Source organism: Erinaceus europaeus, chromosome 13 (assembly GCF_950295315.1).
Source record: "Erinaceus europaeus chromosome 13, mEriEur2.1, whole genome shotgun sequence".
Lineage (NCBI taxonomy): Eukaryota > Metazoa > Chordata > Mammalia > Eulipotyphla > Erinaceidae > Erinaceus > Erinaceus europaeus.
In genome coordinates this window covers 71,400,530-71,419,494 of record NC_080174.1, presented here as the reverse complement: position 1 = coordinate 71,419,494, position 18,965 = coordinate 71,400,530, and the positions used below count along the sequence as shown (strand labels likewise).

General features: G+C 46.1%; 2 protein-coding genes across 5 annotated transcripts in view; both read right to left on the bottom strand.

Moving 5' to 3' along the window:
- Positions 1-14,321, bottom strand: part of ZYG11A (zyg-11 family member A, cell cycle regulator) — a 45,678-nt gene extending 31,357 nt beyond the window's left edge. For all 4 annotated transcript variants that reach the window (XM_007534467.3, XM_060206193.1, XM_060206194.1 and 1 more), the window contains exons 1-2: positions 14,084-14,321; positions 7,039-7,204 (exon numbers count right to left, since the gene is read on the bottom strand). In XM_007534467.3, coding sequence (XP_007534529.2) covers positions 7,039-7,204; positions 14,084-14,173 — 256 coding nt within the window. In that variant the 5' untranslated portion in view covers positions 14,174-14,321. The remainder of the gene's footprint in view (positions 1-7,038; positions 7,205-14,083) is intronic.
- SCP2 (sterol carrier protein 2) overlaps positions 1-18,965 on the bottom strand; it is a 342,267-nt gene that overhangs the window by 155,629 nt on the left and 167,673 nt on the right. The window lies entirely within an intron of this gene.

Below are 18,965 nucleotides of genomic sequence, written 5' to 3'. Positions count from 1 at the left end.
TTGGCCACTGGCTGCAGAGACTGAGGCGGCCCCTGGGGATACTAGGGAGGCCCTGGCAACGAGGGAGAGTGCACGGAGAAGGAAACAAACACAGACCTGCTCCGGGAGAAGCCTCATGGACGGCTCATTTATTAAGGGATACAAGCAAGTAGATATACCCAAAAGGTTTGAGAAAGGTTAAGATAATCATTACGCCATACACACAATGCAGAGTTTAATCTTGACCTGTCAGGTGTGTTGGATCTTAGCTGGGAAGTTACCATACAGGGTCTGGTCATGACTCATGATACATAGGTAGGCTTTTTTCTCTAAGGGTGAATTACAAGCACCTCCGGGCAGGGGGGGGAGGGGGCAGTCAAACAAAGCCAGGATATTTGTGGTGGGTTTCAGTTGGCCATACACAGTAATTCATGACCTTTATTCAAAGGGAATGAGGTATCATGTGCAGGAAAGTTCCCAGTCTGAAAAAGCCCATCCATCATAAGTTCACGAGGTCAGGACTGCCCCTCCGGGAGGGAGCTCAGAGTCAACCCGCTCAGACTCTCATGGAAATAATGGCTTGGACTTCACAGACAGTGGGCCCTTTCCCCATAACTGCAGAGCTGGATTCTGCATCAAGGCACACAGCCATGAAGTGGCTACAGGGTTAGATTTAGGCGGGGCAAGAGCACAATGGTTATGCAGAGATCTTCCAGATTCAATCCCCAGCACTACCATGTGCCAGAACTGAGCAGTGGTCTGGTTAAAAGGGGTGGGGGGGGAAGCACACCTGGTTGAGCATACATAGTACACACATGTGCAGAGACCTGGGTTCAAAGCCCCACTCCCCACCTGCAGCAAGGACACTTCATGAGTAATGAAGGTCTGCAGGTGTCTCTCTTTCTCTCTATCTTCCCCTCCCCTCTCAACTTCTCTGTCCTAGCGAACAAAATGGGGGAGGGAGAGCCACCAAGAGTAGTGGATTCCTAGTGCTGGCACCATGCCCCAGCAGTAACCCTGAAGGGGGAAAGAAAAAAAAAAAAGACAGAGTTGGATTTAAGAGTGTGAGGTCCTTTATTTAATTCCCCAACACTGCATGTGCCACATTGATAACCTGGTTCTCTTTCCGGCTCTCTTAAATAAATATTAAAAATAAAAATAAAATAAGTGGGTAGGGAGGCCAGGTGGTGATTCACCCAGTAGAGGCACACATTGCCATGCACAAGGGAGGACCTGGGTTCAAGCCCTGGGGAGAGACTGCAGGACAAGTGCAGCAATGCTGTGGTGGCGTGTCGTCCTCGCCCCCCACCTATCTTGAGGAAGGGGAATGAACACCCACCAGGAGCAGTGGAGTGGTGTAGGTACTAAGTGATAGCCCTGGTGGCAACTAAATATATAAAATGAACACAGTTCTCTAAAGAAGTCATACAGATGGTCCACAAAACATGAAAGAACTGTTTCACAACAAGGGCAACAAAAGGGAAAATAAATATTAAAAAAAAAAGAAAAAACTTTCACATCACTTATCATTAGAGAAATGCAAATTCACGGCTGGGTGGTGGCACAGCTGGTTGAGAATACATTTAACTATGTGCAAAGACCTTGTTCCCCCCACCCCCATCTGCAGGGAGAAAGCTTCCAGAGCAATAAAGTGGTGCTGCAGGCTGTCTCTTCTTTCTCTTTCCCTATCTCCCCCCTTGCCTCTCAATTTTCTCTCTATCCCTATCAAAAAAAAAGAGAGAAATGCAAATTAAATGAAATGCAAATTAAAACCATAGTGAGATACTGCCTCATAGCTATGAGAAGGGCCTACCAATAAAACAGGCCACATGGTCTGGGAGGTGACATAGCAGCTTGAGTTTTGGACTTGAAAGTATGAGATTCTGAGTCTATTCTTGGCGTGATGTGTGCCGGTGATGATCTGGCATTCCCCCACCCATTCGCATTCTCTCTTTCTGACCCCCCCCTCCCCCTCTCTCTCATAAATCTTTAAAGAAAAATAAAGAATCAGAAATGTTGGCAAGAATATGGAGGAAAAAAGGAACTCCGTATATACTGCTGATGGGGCTGCAAATTTGTGTGCTTTTTATAGAAAAGTCTGGAGTGCCCTTAAGCAAATAGAAATGGAAATACCTGGGGGGCCAGGCAGTAGCACAGCGGGTTAAGCACACATGGCACAGAAGTGCAAGGACCTTTGTAAGGCTCCCAGTTGGAGCCCCGCCCCCGCCTGGGGGGGGGGGGCCTTCAAAAGTAGTAAAGCAGGTGGCTTCACAGGTGCTGAAGCAGGTCTGCAGGTGTCTATCTTTCTCTCCCCTTCTGTCTTCCCCTCCTGTCTCGATTTCTCTGTCCTATCCAGCAACAACAAAAACAAGGGCAACAAAATGAAAAAAATTGGGGAAAATGGCCCCTAGGAGCAATGGATTCACGGTGCAGGAACCACACCCGTGATAACCCTGGAGACAAAAAAAAAAAAAAAGAAAGAAAGAAAGAAAGAAAGAAAGAAAGAAAGAAAAGAAAAGACGAAATACCTTAGATTAAGCACTCCCACTCCTAGGCATACATCCAAAGAAAATATCAACACTTGTTTGAAAGGATATATGCACCCCTATGATCAGTTACCCTACTTACAATACTGGGCTTCAGTGCCTGAGTAAGTAATCCACCACTCCTGACAGCTTTCCTATTTTTTCTTTGCCTCCAGTGTTATCTCTGGGGCTCGGTGCCAGCACTAGGAATCCACTGCTCCTGGAGACCATTTCTCCCATTTTGTTGCCCCTTGTTGCCCTTGTTGTAGTTGTTATTGTGGTCATAGCTGTTGTTGCTGTTGGATACGACAGAGAGAAATGGAAGAGGGGAAGACAGGGGGAGATAAAGACAGATACCCGCAAACGGGCTTCACTTGCCTGTGAAGTGACCCCCCCCCCCGCAGGTGGAGAGCTGGGGGCTAGAACCGCAATCCTTACACCAGCCCTTGCACTTTGCGCAACTTGCGCTTAACCTGCTGTGCTTTCCTCCCTTTTGATTTGATGATAGGACATTGAGAAGGGAGAGGGAGATAAATAAGAGACACCCACAAGCCTGCTTCACCATTCTTGAAGTTTTTCTCCTGCAGGTAAAGATTAGAGCTTGAACCTAGGTCCAGTTCAAAGAATGGGACTCTAAACTATAGTGAGCGCATTTCACAAACAAGAGAATGGCGCCTTAGTTGTTCACTATCTTCACTCTCATATCACATCAACAAGGTAGAATGCCAGACTTGCATACATGAAATTTTAAGTTTGATCCCTGGCATCACATATGCCAGAATGATGTTCTTGGTCTTTAACAAATCTTTGGTAGAAAATCCAACAGGGGTGGGTGGGTGGGTGGGTGGATAGTAGCCCAGCAGGTTAAGCACACATGGCATGAAGTGCAAGAACCGACATAAAGATCCCAGTTTGAGCCCCTAGTTCCCTACCTTCACAAGCGGTGAAGCAGGTCTGCAGGTGTCTATCTTTCTCTCCCCATTTCCCCTCCTCTCCCAATTTCTCTCTGTCCTATCCAACAACACCACCACCAGTGGCAACAATAACAATAACAACAACAATAACCCTCTTTGGCTGCTGCTTCTCCTGGTCAGACGCATCTTTGCAGAAGTGCTCGAGGTGTCTTCTATGGTTACTTCTCCTGGGACCTGAACATGTGTGGCTCAGCTAGCCAGTAAACTCCAAGACTCCCCTATAGCCATGAGCAATCAACACCTCGGCTGGTAATTGTTTATCTCATGGAACTGAACTTTTGTTAACTGTTCACGGACTTTATGGACCTAGCGTACACTTAATCCCTGATGATAATTGCTTATTTTGCAGTACTTAAAATATATGTCTCATACTTTTGTACTGCCCTAATAAACCTTTTGTTTAAACACACACATACACATACACAACAACAAGAATAAAGAAAAGAAAGAAAATGGCCTCCAGAACCAGTGGATTCGTAGTGCAGGCACTAAGCCTCAGCAATAACCCTGGAAGAACAAAAAAGAAAGAAAAGCCAACAGCAAACCTGTAGGGAAACTGTGAGGAGATGGTTGAGCTGGGTGGAACCTCCCATTGAAAGATGGGTGCCCGAGGAACACGGTCTTCCTGTCAGCCTCTCTCTACCAGAGTTTGAGCATGGGAGAGAACGGCCTTCAGGTTCAGCATCACCTGTCAGACTCTGCCTCACAGGGACTCTGCATTCCCAATACAATAGCTTACTTCCTTGACTTTAAACCAAGTGGTCTGCTTATTCAAAAGCTACCAGAAGTTATCATACCTGACCATCTTCTCTCCGCCCCCAGGACACCTCTCTGTCTGCTAGCCATTCATAACCCTACTTCCTCATTCCCAAAACTGCTCTCCTGCTTACACAGATGCTATCAGAGGCCCCTTTTCTCATTTCTTTGTTCTTGCCCTTCTGAATAAGACTATCACCAAACCTCACCCTCCTGACATGCAAGGACCCCTATACCCATGCACATCAAAGCCTAGCTTACTCATTCCTTAGATCACTCACTCGATAGCTTTTCCAACCCCTTACCTCTCTCTGCCCCTTTTCTGCTTTACCATATATGGTATAAACAAGCAACCTCCTTCTACAACCCCTTAAAAGCCTTGCCTCTTTGATCAATAAACGGATCATTGCTACCAGCTTGGTCTCCGGTCATCTCTTGTCTCGGACACAGAGTGAGTCCCTTAAGACTCAGCCCCTGCTGTCTCGGGTGACATTCTCCTAGACCCTCACATCTGGTGTGCAACAGGGTGGGCACGCCAGGAGTCTGCGCCCAAGAAGAGGCCTCCCCACAAGAAGAATGGCACAAACCTAGAAGCAAGAATATTTCCATCAGTGGACCCCAGAAAGACTCTCAAACTCAAACTCCTCGCAAAACGGAATTCCTATATACCCAGTAGGGTTTGGGGGAACAAAACAGAAATTGTATATGAGAAGTACTTTTTCAAATAGTAAAGTGGAATACTAATGTGAAATTTAGGGGGTCGGGCGGTGGTGCAGTGGGTTAAGCACATGTGACGCAAAGCGCAAGGACCCCGGTTCGAGCCCCCGGCTCCCCACCTGCAGGGGAGTCGCTTCACAGGCGGTGAAGCAGGTCTGCAGGTGTCTATCTTTCTCTCCCCCTCTGTCTTCCCCTCCTCTCCATTTCTCTCTGTCTTATCCAACAACGAACAACATCAACAATGGCAATAATAATAACCACAACGAGGCTACAACAACAAGGGCAACAAAAGGGGGAAAATGGCCTCCAGGAGCGGTGGATTCATGGTGCAGGCACCGAGCCCAGCAATAACCCTGGAGGGGAAAAATAAAAAAAGAAATTTAAACCTGAAACACCTGAACTTGCAAAAACAAACAAATTGTCTCTAAGACTTTGCAAGAACTACAGTGGTGGGGAGAGAAAAAAAAAGCCTGCTACCCAAAAAAAGAGATTTCTTACAGAATAGGAGATCTTTATATGCCATACATTCAACAAAAGGTTAATACTAATCATCAAGAGCGCCAACAAAAACAAATGACGCTATTTAAAAATTGAGAGATGATATGAACAGAATATTCACCAAAGAAGAGATCCAAAAGGCCAAAAGACATGAAAAATGCTCCAAGTCATAGATTTTCAGAGAAATGCAAATGAAGACAACAACAAGAACCACTTCACTCCTGTTAAGAATGCCATACATCAGAAAGGACAGTAACAAGTGCTGGAGAGGTTGTGGGGGAGGCAGGGGGTGGGGGGAGTGGGTAGAACCCTCCTATACTGCTGGTGGGAATGTAAACTGGTCCAACCCCTGTGGAGAGAACAGTCTGGAAAACTCAAAAGGCTAGAAATGGACATCCTAAGGAATCAAACACATTCATCCAAAAAGATCCATGTACACCTATGTTCATAGCAGCACAATTTGTAATAGCCAAAACCTCAAAGCAACCCAGGTGTCCAACAACAGATGAGGGGCTGAGTAAGTTGTGGTCTGTATACACAATGGAATACTGCTCAGCTATTGAGAATGATGAATTCATCTTCTCCTCATCTTGGATAGAGCTTGAAGAAATCATGTTAAGTGAGATAATGCAGTTAGAGGATGGATATAGGATGATCTCACTCATGGACAGAAACTGATAAACAAGAACAGAAAGGGGAAACACAAAGTAGAACTGGGACTGGGTTTGGGGCACTGCACCAAAGTAAAGGACAGGGGGCAGGGGAGGAGGCAGCTCTCATGTTCTGGTGCATGATGGTGAAGGACCTAGGCAGGGGTGAGAGTGTTTTGCAGAAAATTGAGAAATCTCACACATGTATCAACATCTGTATTTACTGTAAACTGTTCATCTCAATTAAGAAAGACAGGGAGTCGGGCGGGCGGTGGCACAGCGGGTTAAGCGCACATGGCACAAAGCACAAAGACCAGCCCAAGGATCCTGGTTTGAGTCCCTGACTCCCCACTTGCAGGGGAGTCACTTCACAGGCAGTGAAGCAGGTCTGCAGGTGTCTGTCTCTCTCCCCACCCCCCGTCTTCCCTTCCTCTCTCCATTTCTCTCTGTCCTATCCAACAACAACAATAACCACAACAATGTTAAACAACAAGGGTAACAAAAGGGAAAAAATATTTTTAAAAAATTTAAAAAAAAAGAAAGACAAAGAAAGAAGAGAGAAGAGAAGGAAAGAATTAGGGTGGTCTGTGTTGGGAAGGTGGGGGACTAAACTCTGCTTGTGGTATGGAACTTGTAATCTTACAGTCTGGTAGATCTCTATTAACCACAAGTTTTTAAAAAGAAAAAAATTGTAAAGTGCTATTAAGTATACTGTGGTGGCTTGGGAGATGGTGTAGTGGATAAAGTATTGGACCTTCAAGTATGAGATCCTAAATTTGATTCCATCAAATGTGCACGAGTGATCTTTTGTTTTTCTCCCCCACCCCCACTTCTCCCTCCTTCCCTTCCTCTCATCAATAAACGAATGAATAAATGGATGAGTTATCTCCCTAGAACCCAATAAACAAATTTAAGTACATTATGGAGGAATCTTATTACCTTGGCAAGTCATCACCCCAAGGAATCTGTCAGCTACTTCCTGAGGGAAACACCAATGCTCCGGAAGACAAAGAGTTCCGTCAGATCTTTCAAAACACACTTTCTCCAGATTAGCTATCAGGACATTCAAGCAGATGTTGATCAAAGAATAGGGAGATGCCTCCTCCTAGCAAACAAACCCCAAAGTGTTAGAACGCATCTGCAAACATTCAGCAGAAAAATCATGCCAGACATCAAGCTACTTGAAGATACTCAAGATACTTGAAGATACTTTAAGATACTCATTTTAAGCCAATAGATTCCATGTAACTAAACCACCTCACTATAGCTAACTGAATGGAAGGTTTTACCTTTTGCAACTTCCCTTGTATTTTGAAGCAGCTTTCCTAATTGTTCACTTACCTGCTCTATGCCAGTCACTGAAAATACAGGGACAAGTAAGACACAGTTCATAGGTTAGTGGGAAATACTACCCACAGTAGAGACCATGTTCACTCAATCAATATTTACCGTGATCACTATGTGTCACTGGACTTTAAGAGCTGAGTACTCTAATCCTACAAGGTGGTATGCCCCAGTGCTATAGAAAAGCATGGTACTGTGGTGCGGGAGGTGGCTCAGTGATAACGCTTTGGACTCTCACGCATGAGGTCCTGAGTTCGATCTCTGGCAGCACAAATGCCAGAGTGATGTCTGGTTCTTTCTCTCTCCTCCTGTCTTTCTCATAAACAAAAAAATCTTAAAAAAAAAAAAAAAAAAAAAAAAAAAGCATGGTACTGACAAGAGTTAAGACATACAGGCTTATGGTAAGTCTTCTAAATTAAATAGACATGTGTTCAACAAACATTAGAAAGGGCGTACTGGGAGGTAACATTATGGTTATGCAAAAAAAGACTTTCACACCTAAGGTTCTGAGGTCCCAGGTTCAATTCCCAGTACCACCATCAACTGTCTGTCTCTGTCTCTCTCTCTCCTTCCTCCTCATCCCCCCCTTATATTTTTCATTAAAATAAAATATATTTCAAAAATGAAGAAAAGCAAGGCAGTATAGCAGACATGAATAGAGTGAGAAGTTGCAACTGAGGAAATAATTCAACCCTTAAAGCACTGGAGATTGGTCCAGGAGTGGCAGAGTGGGTAGAGTTCCAGAGTTCTAAGAATGAAGTCCCAGGTCAGCAAGACAGCTCACCTGGATAGTGCATTAGTGCATTTGCTTTGTACATGGAAAGAGCCCAGGTTTGAGCCTGGCCCCCACCAGGCTAACGCTGCATATGCCTGAGAGATGCTCTGGTTCTCTATATAGTTAATAAGCTAAATCTTTCCTTAAAAAAGTAAAATAAAATGAAATGAATAAAGCTATAATTTCAAAAAGCTTAGTGAGAGGAACTTTGCTTCACCTTTTTGCAAATTTAGTTGTGAACAGGGTCTTAAGGACCTGGGAGGTCTGAAGCACATAATTTTACTTTAATATTATTATTATTGTTTTTATTTATTATTTTTTTTATTATTATTATTTTTTTCCCTCCTCCAGGGTTATTGCTGGGCTCGGTGCCTGCACCATGAATCTACCGCTCCTGGAGGCCATTTTTCCCCCTTTTGTTGTCCTTGTTGTAGCTTCATTGTGGTTATTATTATTGCCCTTGTTGTTGCAATTCGTTGTTGGATAGGACAGAGAGAAATGGAGAGAGGAGGGGAAGACAGAGAAGGGGAGAGAAAGATAGACACCTGCAGACCTGCTTCACCGCCTGTGAAGCGACTCCCCTGCAGGTGGGGAGCCGGGGGCTTGAACCGGGATCCTTACGCCGGTCCCTGCGCTTTGCGCCACATGCACTTAACCCACTGCACCACCGCCCGACCCCCTATTATTGTTATTATTATAGAGGTGGAGGGATAGAGAGGCAGATAAAGACAGTGAAATAGACCATAGCAAAAAGCTTCATCTGATGGAAACCAAGCTCGAACCTGGGTCATACACAGAGCAAAGTAGCCCACTATTTAAGTGAGCTATTTTGCCCCTTACTTATTTATCATCACCAAGGCTTCACTGATCTAAGGTTTTTTTAATATTTATTTTATTTATTTATTCCTTTTTGTTGCCCTTGTTGTTTTATTGTTGTAGTTATTATTGTTGTTGTTATTGTTGGATTGGACAGAGAGAAATGGAGAGAGGAGGGCGAAGAGAGAGAGGGGAAGAGAAAGACAGACACCTGCAGACCTGCTTCACCACTTGTGAAGGTTAGTCTGGTGGGGGCCAGGCTCAAACCTGGGCTGTTTCCAGGGCTCGAACCGGGATCCTTATGCCGGTCCTTGTGCTGCGCTACAGCCCAACTCCCCCCCAGCTAGAAAGAGAGATGCCACAGCACTGAAACTTCCTCCAATGGGAGGGATACTGGGCTCAAACCTGCATCACATGTTATGGTGAATATATCATATCATTTTAAAGAGCGCTCACTTATATTTAAAGACTAATCCAAAGGAAACTCCTTACTAATAGTCTCAAACTGCATGAGACACAAAAAATTGAGGAAAAAAATGCAAAATTTCAGTTGAAAATATTTTAAAACAGCCAGCTAGAGAGCTCACTTGGAAGTAAACTTGCTTTGTCATGGACACAACTCAAAACTTGGGTTCCTTAGGATCTATCCCCAGGAGGGAACTGCAGGATCATAGGGTAGGTCCATTTCTAGCCTTCTGAGAGTTCTCCAGACTGCTCGTCAGAGGTTGGACCAAATGACATTCCATAAAGAAAAAGAAACAAACAAACCAACCTGGCCTCCACCGATCTGAAGGAGGCTTTGGTGCTGTCTTTCTGTCTCTACTTGAAAAAGGCCACCTGGAGCAGTGAAGCCCCAGGGATAAGCAAAAACCAAGGAAGAAAGAGTCCTAACACTCTAGTTAAAAAAATTTTTTTAAATCAGAACATTCTGGGAGTCAGGAAGCTGAGCATCAGATTAAGCACACGTGGCGCAAAGCGCAAGGACCGGCGTAAAGATCCCTGTTCGAGCCCCCGGTTCCCCACCTGCAGGGAAGCTGCTTCACAGGCGGAGAAGCAGGTCTGCAGGTGTCTGTCTTTCTCTCCCCTCTTCCCCTCTCCATTTCTCTCTTTCCTATCCAACAATGACAAAAATAATAACTACAACAATAAAACACCAAGGGCAACAAAAGGGAATAAATACATATTTTAAAAAACCATAACATTTTTACAAATGAATATTACTTTAATAAAATAAAATAAAATTAACACCTGCTTCCAATAATTAACAGAAGAAAATAGAGGAAAAATAACTAAGACCATAGTATACTGTGGCCTAAGAGGTGGCTCAGTGGGTAGAGCGCCAGACCTGGAAGCATGAGGCCCTGAGTTTGACGCCAGGCATTTCATGTGCCAGAGGTAATTTTTCCGGTGTGCTTCATTCATCCTCTCTCATAAGTAAGTAAACAAAAATTAATTTAAAAAAACATCCAGCATGAACACTATTGATCTGCCGGATCTGACAGTTATAGGATACGATACCCAGTCACTGACTACATATGCTTTTCAAATGACTAGCACATGACTAGCAGTTGGAAAAGTGGCCTAGCGAGTAGGGCACCAGACTAAAGTATACACGAGCATAGGCCCACAAAGATAGTCATACAAGTGAACTGGGGACCAGGTGGTGGCGCACCTGGTTGAGTGCACCTGTTAGAAGGACCTAGGCTCAAACCGCTGGTCCTCACCTGCAGGGAGAAAGCGCTTCAAGTGGTGAAGCAGGGCTGCAGGGTTTCTCTCCCTCCATACCTCCCCCTTCCTCTCAATTTCTGGCTGTCTTTATCCAATAAATAAAGATAAGAAAAATTTAAAAGACTGATATGCTATTTTTTACTATTTTATTTTATTTTTATTGGCTAGGGACAGAGAGAAATCAAGAGGGATGGGGAAGATAGCAAGGAGGAGAAAGAGAGAGACACCTGCAGCCCTGAAGCTTTCCCCATGCAGGTGAGGGATGGAGGCTTGAACCTTGGTCCTTGTTGCATTGTAACATGTGCTCTCAAACAGGTGCACCATCACCCACACCTAAGACTGATACTCTTTAGAAAATAAATTTAAAAATAGGGGGCCCAGGTGGTAGCGCAGAGAGTTAATCACACATAGCACAAGGACCAGCATAAAGATCCCGGTTTGAGCCCCCCCCACTCCCACCTGCAGGGGAGTCGCTTCACAGACAGTGAAGCAGGTCTGCACGTCTCTATCTTTCTCTCCCCCTCTGTCTTCCCCTCTTCCCTCCATTTCTCTCTGTCCTATCCAACAACAACAGTAATAACTACAATAAACAACAAAGGCAACAAAAGGGAAAAAATAGCCTCCAGGAGCAGTGAATTTGTAGTGCAGGCACTGAGCCACAGCAATAACCCTGGAGGCAAGAAAAAAAAATTAAAAATAAAACGGACAGAAATTTTTAAAAAAACGGACTGAAATGATTGAGCATGATCTCTTGACAACCAAACAATCACAATAGAATCAAACAAATAGGGGTCTGGCAGTAGCACAGGGGGTTGAGCGCTACTCACACGGCCCAAAGTGTAAGGATCCCCAGGCTCCCCACCTGCAGGAGTCACTTCAAAGGTGGTGAAGCAGGTCTGCAGGTGTCTGTCTTTCTCTCTCCCTCTGTCCATTTCTCTCTGTCCTATCCAACAAGGAACGACATTAACAACAACAATAATAACCACAACAAGGGCAACAAAAGGAGGAAAAATGGCCTCCAGGAGCAGTAGATTCATAGTGCAGGCACCGAGCCCAGCAACAATCCTGGAGGCAAAAAAAAAAAAAAAAAGTCAAAGTGAAATAACTATGTACTTGATATATCCCATGAATAAAAGAAATCCTAATGGAAATTATAAAATATTTTAAATATATCAAAACTTAAGAGTGTTAATCAAAATCTTAAAATGAAGAGCTTAAATGTCTACACTGGGGTACCGCTGTGGCGCACTTGGTTGAACATATTCGTATAACATGTGAGGACTCAGGTTCAGGGCCCTGGTCCCCACCTGCAGGGGAGACACCAGTGGTGAAGCAAGGCTGCAGGTCTATTTCTCCCCCCCGCCTTTGTCTCCATCTCCATCTCTAGTAAATTTAATAAAATTTAAGTAACCCATGAAATTAAATTTCTACCTTAATAAGGGGTAAAGGCAGCTAAGGCAATAGCTCAGCTGGCGAGCATCAGATTTGCTTGGATTTACTGATGTATTCATGGATATTTTCTGGCTTCCTATGACGTCTGGCCTCGAGGAAATCTCTAGATATGTCCAGTGTAGGTGGGAGCAAGGTAAGTTTTTTTCTGGGAGTATGGGAGATAATTGCAGGTCACCTGCAGTTTTCCTGAGGTAAGTTCTTTCCATGTGGGTAGGGGGTCGGCAGTATTTCCTTCACTCATCTGTGTTGGCCTCAATCTCATGTAAGAAATGTGTGTGAGGCACTGGGTGTGTGTGTGTGTGTGTGTGTTTTTACAGATTTTTCTTTGGTACAAAGCACTGTGCTGCTGCCTCACGCTATGGATAAAGCCAAGCATGAACTAGCTAGATGGATCCCTGGAGTCCCCTGTGCCAGAGTGATGCTCTGGTTCTCTTTTAATAAACAAATCTTAGGAAGAAAAAAAAAGATTTAGGAAAAAAAGGAAGAGAGAGAAGCAGAGAATCACTCTATCACATGTTCTGCTGGGAAATGAACTCCAGACTTCCAGCTTGACAATCCAAACCTTTTTTTAAAGAAATTATTTTTATTTGATAGAGACAGCCAGAAATCAAGAGGAAAGGGGAGACAGAGAGGGAGAGAGACAGAGAGACACCTGCAGCCCCGCTTCACCACTTGTGAAGCTTCCTCTCTGCAGGTGGGGCGCAGGACTGGAACCTGGGTCCTTACTGTAACATGTGCGCTCCACCAGGTGCGCCACCACCTGGCCGCCCCCTTTAAAAATGTTATTATCTTCATTTATTGGATAGAGACAGCCAGAAATTGAGAGGGAAGGGGATGACAGAGGGAGAGAGACAGAGAGACACCTACAAGACTGCCTCACCACTCGCAAAGCTTTCCCCCTGCAGGTGGGGAGGACCAAGGACTCGAACCTGAGTCCCCGCGCACTGCAACATGTGCGCTCAGCCAGGTGCGCCACCACCGAGCCCCAAACAAGCTTTATCCACAGTAGCGCAGCGGGTTAAGCGCACGTGGCGCAAAGCGCAAGGACCAGCGTAAGGATCCCGGTTCGAGCCCCCGATCCCCACCTGCAGGGGAGTCATTTCACAGGCGGTGAAGCAGGTCTGCAGGTGTCTGTCTTTCTCTCCCCCGCTCTGTCTTCCCCTCCTCTCTCCATTTCTCTCCGTCCTAGCCAACAACGACGACATCAACAAAAATAACTAAAACAAGGGCAACAAAAAGGAAATAAATAATATTAAAAAAAAGTTTTATCCACTACGACACCTCCCGGTGGGTGTGGTGTGTATTTGCATTTTATTAAATTACCCAGTCACTTTAGGAAAACCAACGCTTAACACAGCAGGCGCCAACCCCACACTCTTGGGATCCGCGCTGCCCACCGTTTGGGGGGGGGGGTGTCTAGAGAGAACTGCTGAGTCCAAGGACTTTCCAGGCCCGGCCCGACCCGGCCCAGGGGGACCCAGGCAGCAGAGCCGGGCCGGCCCGGGGTGGGGGGACACCGCGCACGTCACCCGAGGCCCGTCAGCGCCCAGAGACCCAAAGACCCGCCGCGGGCCCGAGCGCCGGGCGGGGGCGGAGCCGCCTCGAGGGAGCTGCCCAAGGTCAGGCGCCGGCGGGGGCTCCACCTGGATTCATTCATGACATGGCCGACGGCTTGATTTCTAGAGATTTTAATGAAGGGGGGGCGGCAGAGAGAGAACCCGGACATCACTTGGTCCCTCGGAAGCCCCTGCGGGAGGCGTCCCCGCGGCCCGCCCGGCCCCGCGCCCCCCCCCCCCACGACACGGCGCGCTGACGGGCGGCCCCGCGCTCCCGAGGGACTCGAGGCCCCGGCCGCGCCCCGGGGCTCACCTGCACCACACAGCAGCCCCGGGCATCCTGGCGAGCGTCCGGAGGGTCCATGGATCGCGGCGACAGGCTCTGGTGCAGGATGTGCACCATGGCGGCCCCCACCCCGCCAGCGGGGCAGCCGGCCGAGACAGCTGGCGTCGAGTGGGGCGCGGATCCCGCGAGAGGTGGAGCGCGAGGGAGCCGAGCGGCTACGGCTCCCCGGGCAGCGCGACCCGCGCCGTCCCCACTCAAGTGCTTTTGAAACGCCCGGCGTGGCGACGTACACGCGTCGGGCGCCACGGCCGCGCGCACGCCCACGGAGGCCGGCCCGCAGGAGACCCCGCCCCCAGGGCCGGCTCGCCTCGCCTCGCCCCCGGGGCGCTAATCGCTACTCCACCCTGCGGGTCGCCGCCACATCCTGCCGCGGTCAGACGCGAACCTCGACTTCCAGCCACTTTCCTGGTCCCTCCTCTGCTGCACCCCCGCAGAGCAGCTCTGCGCACTGCGAAACCTGGACTCAGGGTGGCATGGACGGACGGCATGGTGGTTATGCAACGAGACTCTCAGGCCTGAGGCTGCAAAGTCCCAGGTTCAATCCCCCGCAACCCATAAACCAGAGCTGAGCAGTGCTCTGGTGAAAAGAGAGGAGAGAGAGAGAGACAGAGACAGAAAGAGAGAGACACAGAGAGAGAGAGAGAGTTGGGCGGTAGCGCAGTGGGTTAAGCGCACATGGCGCAAGGCACAAGGACCGGCGAAAGGATCGCGATTCGAGCCCCTGGCTCCCCACTTGCAGGGGAGTCGCTTAACAAGCTGTGAAGCAGGTCTGCGGGTCTCTTGTCTTTCCCCCTCTGTCCTATCCAACAACGACGACATCAATAATAGTAATAATAAATGGGCAACAACAACAACAAAAAAAACTAGAACTACAGATACAGGTTCCATTCCCGGCACCGCGAGCATCAGCGAGGTCTTTCGGCTTTTCTGGCTCATGCTCCGTATCTCTCCTGTTACTAGTTACTAGTATGGAATAAATAAGGTGTTTTCTTTTTATTTTATAAAATGTGGCAAGGGGCCGGATGGTGGCACACCTGGTTGCGCGCACATGTTACAGTGCGCAAGGACCCAGGTTCGAGTCCCCAGTCCCCACCTATAGGGGGAAAGCTTTGCGAGTGGTGAAGCAGTGCTGCAGGTGTCTCTCTCCCTCTCCATCACCCCCTTCCCTCTCAATTTTTGGCTGTGTCTATCCAATAAATAAATATTTTAATAAATTAAAATAAAATGTGGCAATTGGGGCTGGGCAGTGGTGCACCCAGTTAAGTGCACATAATTCAAAGCGCAAGGACCAAGGGAAGGATACCAGTTCGAGCCCCGTCTCCCCACCTGCTGGGGGTCACTTCACAAGCGGCCAAAACAGATCTGCAGGTGTCTTATCTTTCTCCCTGTTTCACCACCTCCCTTCTCAGTTTCTCTCTGTCTTATCCAAAATGAAAATAATGGCTGCCAGGTGCATTGGATTCATAGTGTCGGCACCAAGCCACAGCAATAACCCTGGAGGCAAATAAAATAAAAATAAAATATGGTAACAGTACTCCTATATTACCCCTTCTTGTTTTAAGTCCTATGGACAGTAGTTGAATCAAAGTCTCATAGGTAAGTAAATTGAGCTAAGAGCTAAATCCTAACCAGCCTCAAGAAGGAAACCTAGAAAATGAATACAATTTAAGAGTCAATAGGCCCAGGTGGGAGCATATTAGCAAATGGTTAAGTAAAAAGACTTTCATGCCTGAGGCTCCAAAGTCCCAAATTCAAACCCAGGTGGAGGCTAGGGGCTTAAGGCTGTGCGCAGTATGCAATATGCACTGTGGCCAGACTCCTCATGAATAATTCTCCAGAGTAAGTAGGGGCTTTGAATTTTTTTTTTCTTGTCACTACGATTATCACAGGGGCTTGATGCCTACACTACTGTTGTCTGTGACTAAGTTCTAAGTGATGGAGAGAAAGAAAGAGAGAGAAGTTAGCACAAGTATTTAATAGAACAAATGGATAGAGACCAAAAAAAAAAAAAAAAAAAAAAAAAAAAAGCCCAAATAGTAGGAACTTTTGAAAGTTAAAAAACAACTGCTGTGAAGGAACCACTGAAGACAAACTAGGAGGGGGTAGATGGCTTAATCGTTATGCAAAGATTCATGCCTGAGGCTCCCAAGTCCCAGATTCAATCACTCTGGGCCGGAAAAAGAAGGTGGAAGAGGAGCAGGAGGAGGAGGAACCACAGTATCTAAATTTTCCAGGTACTCTGAGGGGTTGAAGTGGGTGCATGACAAAGCAAGCACACTATCTTGCTGGCCCCATTAGTATTAAACTAAGAGGGAATCTCCAAAAATTAAGCCCCTGAATATGCTTACAGTATGTACTTATGATTATGGTATGTTTCTAAGAAGGCCCCAGAGAGTGCTTATTAGATCTGGGTGATTCCAAGAATATCGCTCCTGCCAAGGCTGCCAGAGTAGAAGGCCCCTGGCCAGGAAGGGGTAGGGGGTGGGTGGTTTACTGATAGGTAAAGTTGGATAAGATAGATGTGTTGGATAAGATAGATGTGTTAAGTTAATGTCGTAAGGAGTTTGAGCAAAGGAATCATTCAGAGAGCGTGTGGGGTAAAACAATAATTTTTACTTATTTTAGATGCCATAGAAAGATCACACAGTTCTTATAACACACAGCCAACCCGACAGCCCCCTCCTTACTTAATATCTGTGCTGCCGGGAGGCGGTCCTTTTGTTCTGCTGGTGCAACGGGCTAAGTTATTGTTATTATTGAGGTTGTGCAAGTGATCATACAGAAGGTCAAGTAAGTGAAAACAAAGAATTTAGATAAAGAAAGTCAGACTGAACTTCACTGAGTAAGTAGTAGATAAGTAGAGAACAAGGTCAGAAAAGTCAAATGCATTGTAAAGAAAAGAGAATGTCAAGGCAAAGAAAGAGTTAACTCACCAAAATGCAAGATAACAGATAACAGACCAAGAAAAAGGTACACTGGCAAATTGGGTTAAGTGCATGTGGCACAAAGCTCAAGAACCTGCCTAAGGTTCCAGGTTCGAGCCCCCGGCTCCCCACCTGCAGGGGGGTCACTTCACAGGCAGTGAAGCAGGTCTGCAGATGTCTCTCTTTCTCTTCCCCTCTCCATTTCTCTCTCTTACCTAATAACGATGAAATCAACATCAACAATAACTACAACAACAATAAAAAAAAGAACAAAAAGGGGAAAATAAATATTAAAATATTTTTTAAAAAACGTGCAACGAAAAATAAATAAAAAAGAAAAAGGTATACTGCCCCCATCCCCACCCCTTATGCTGAAGCTAAAATTTCCCAGACACAACTGTGCAGGAAAAGGTAACAGTAACTAAGGCAACCAGACCCTGAGCAATGGGTACAAATCCCACCGTGTGACAGTCACCACTCTCAGCATAACTAGCTTCATCTTAACCTAAATCCAAATCTGTGAAAATCCCAAGCTGTAGAAAATTTTAATTTTTTTATTTATATTTATTTATTCCCTTTTGTTGCCTTTGTTGTTTTATTGTTATTGATGTCCTCGTTGTTGGATAGGACAGAGAGAAATGGAGAGAGGAGGGGAAGACAAAGAGGGGGAGAGAAAAGATAGACACCTGCAGACCTGCTTCACCACCTATGAATCGACTCCCCTGCAGGTGGGAAGCCGGGGGCTCGAACTGGGATTGTTATGCTGGGATTGTTATTTGAGCTTTGCGCCATCTGCTCCACCACCCGACTCCCAACTGTAGAAAATCTTATTGGTGTACTGCACCAAAGTAAAAGACTCTGGGGAGGATATGGGGGGTTACAGGTCCTGGAAAAGGATGACAGAAGACCTAGTGAAGGTTATATTGTTATTTGAAAACTGAAAAATATTATGCATGTACAAACTATTGTATTCACTTGCAACTGTAAAACATTAATCCCCCAATAAAGGGAAAAAAAAGTTAAAAAAAAATTTTAAACTTGCTCAACCACTTTACTGCCAAGTGCCATGCCCCCCAGCACCCCCAGACTTGCCAAACAAGATGTATATCTCATTGTTCAATTGTTCTCGTAGCAGGTCCCCTTGTCCTAACTGCATTTTTAGCTTCTGCAATCATGCTTGCTTCCTGCACCTGTGTCCTGTTTTTTCTAGCAAGGATATGGCTTTTCTCTATAAAAACTTGTCTGAATTAAAGCTAGGGACCACACTCTGAGCAGCGCTTTAGCTGTGAGTGTAGTCACCAGCCGGCTGAATAAAAACTCTCAAATTTGGCTGAACTGGTCTCAGGTGGTCTCTGGTGCTTACTATATAACACCCTTAACTTTGCAGCCTCTGCTTCTGTAATGACACTGTTAGAGATGGTTAGGTCTTCTCTTCAAAAGAACATGAATGGAACAACTGTTTAGTACACAAATTCTTTTTATAAATTTTTCTCTATGCCCACCTGTGGCCAGTGGTTTTATATTCTTTAGGTCAGCTCCTTGCAGTGCTTGCTAATCCTCCAGCAGAGACCCTCAGACTCTCTTCCTCCTCTCCTTATTTATTTATTTTCCTTATTTCCTTATTTAGGGAGATTGTGAGCTCCGAAGCCCAGCCCAGGGGTGCCCAGGGGTGAAGGAGACAGTTCTGCATCAGGTATAAAAGATGGGACAAGGGTGAAGGGGGCACGCTGCTGCCTGATGGCCACTGTTGGCAGCATGCCCTTTTGCAAAAGAATAAAGGCCTTGCTTCAACTCTGTATTTTTTGTCTTCATAAGTAATTAATTTTTTTTTTTTTTAACCAGAGCACAGATCAGCTCTGGTTTATGGTGGTGCAGGGGATTGAAGCTGGGACTTTGGAGCTCAGGCATGAGTCTGTTTGCATAAC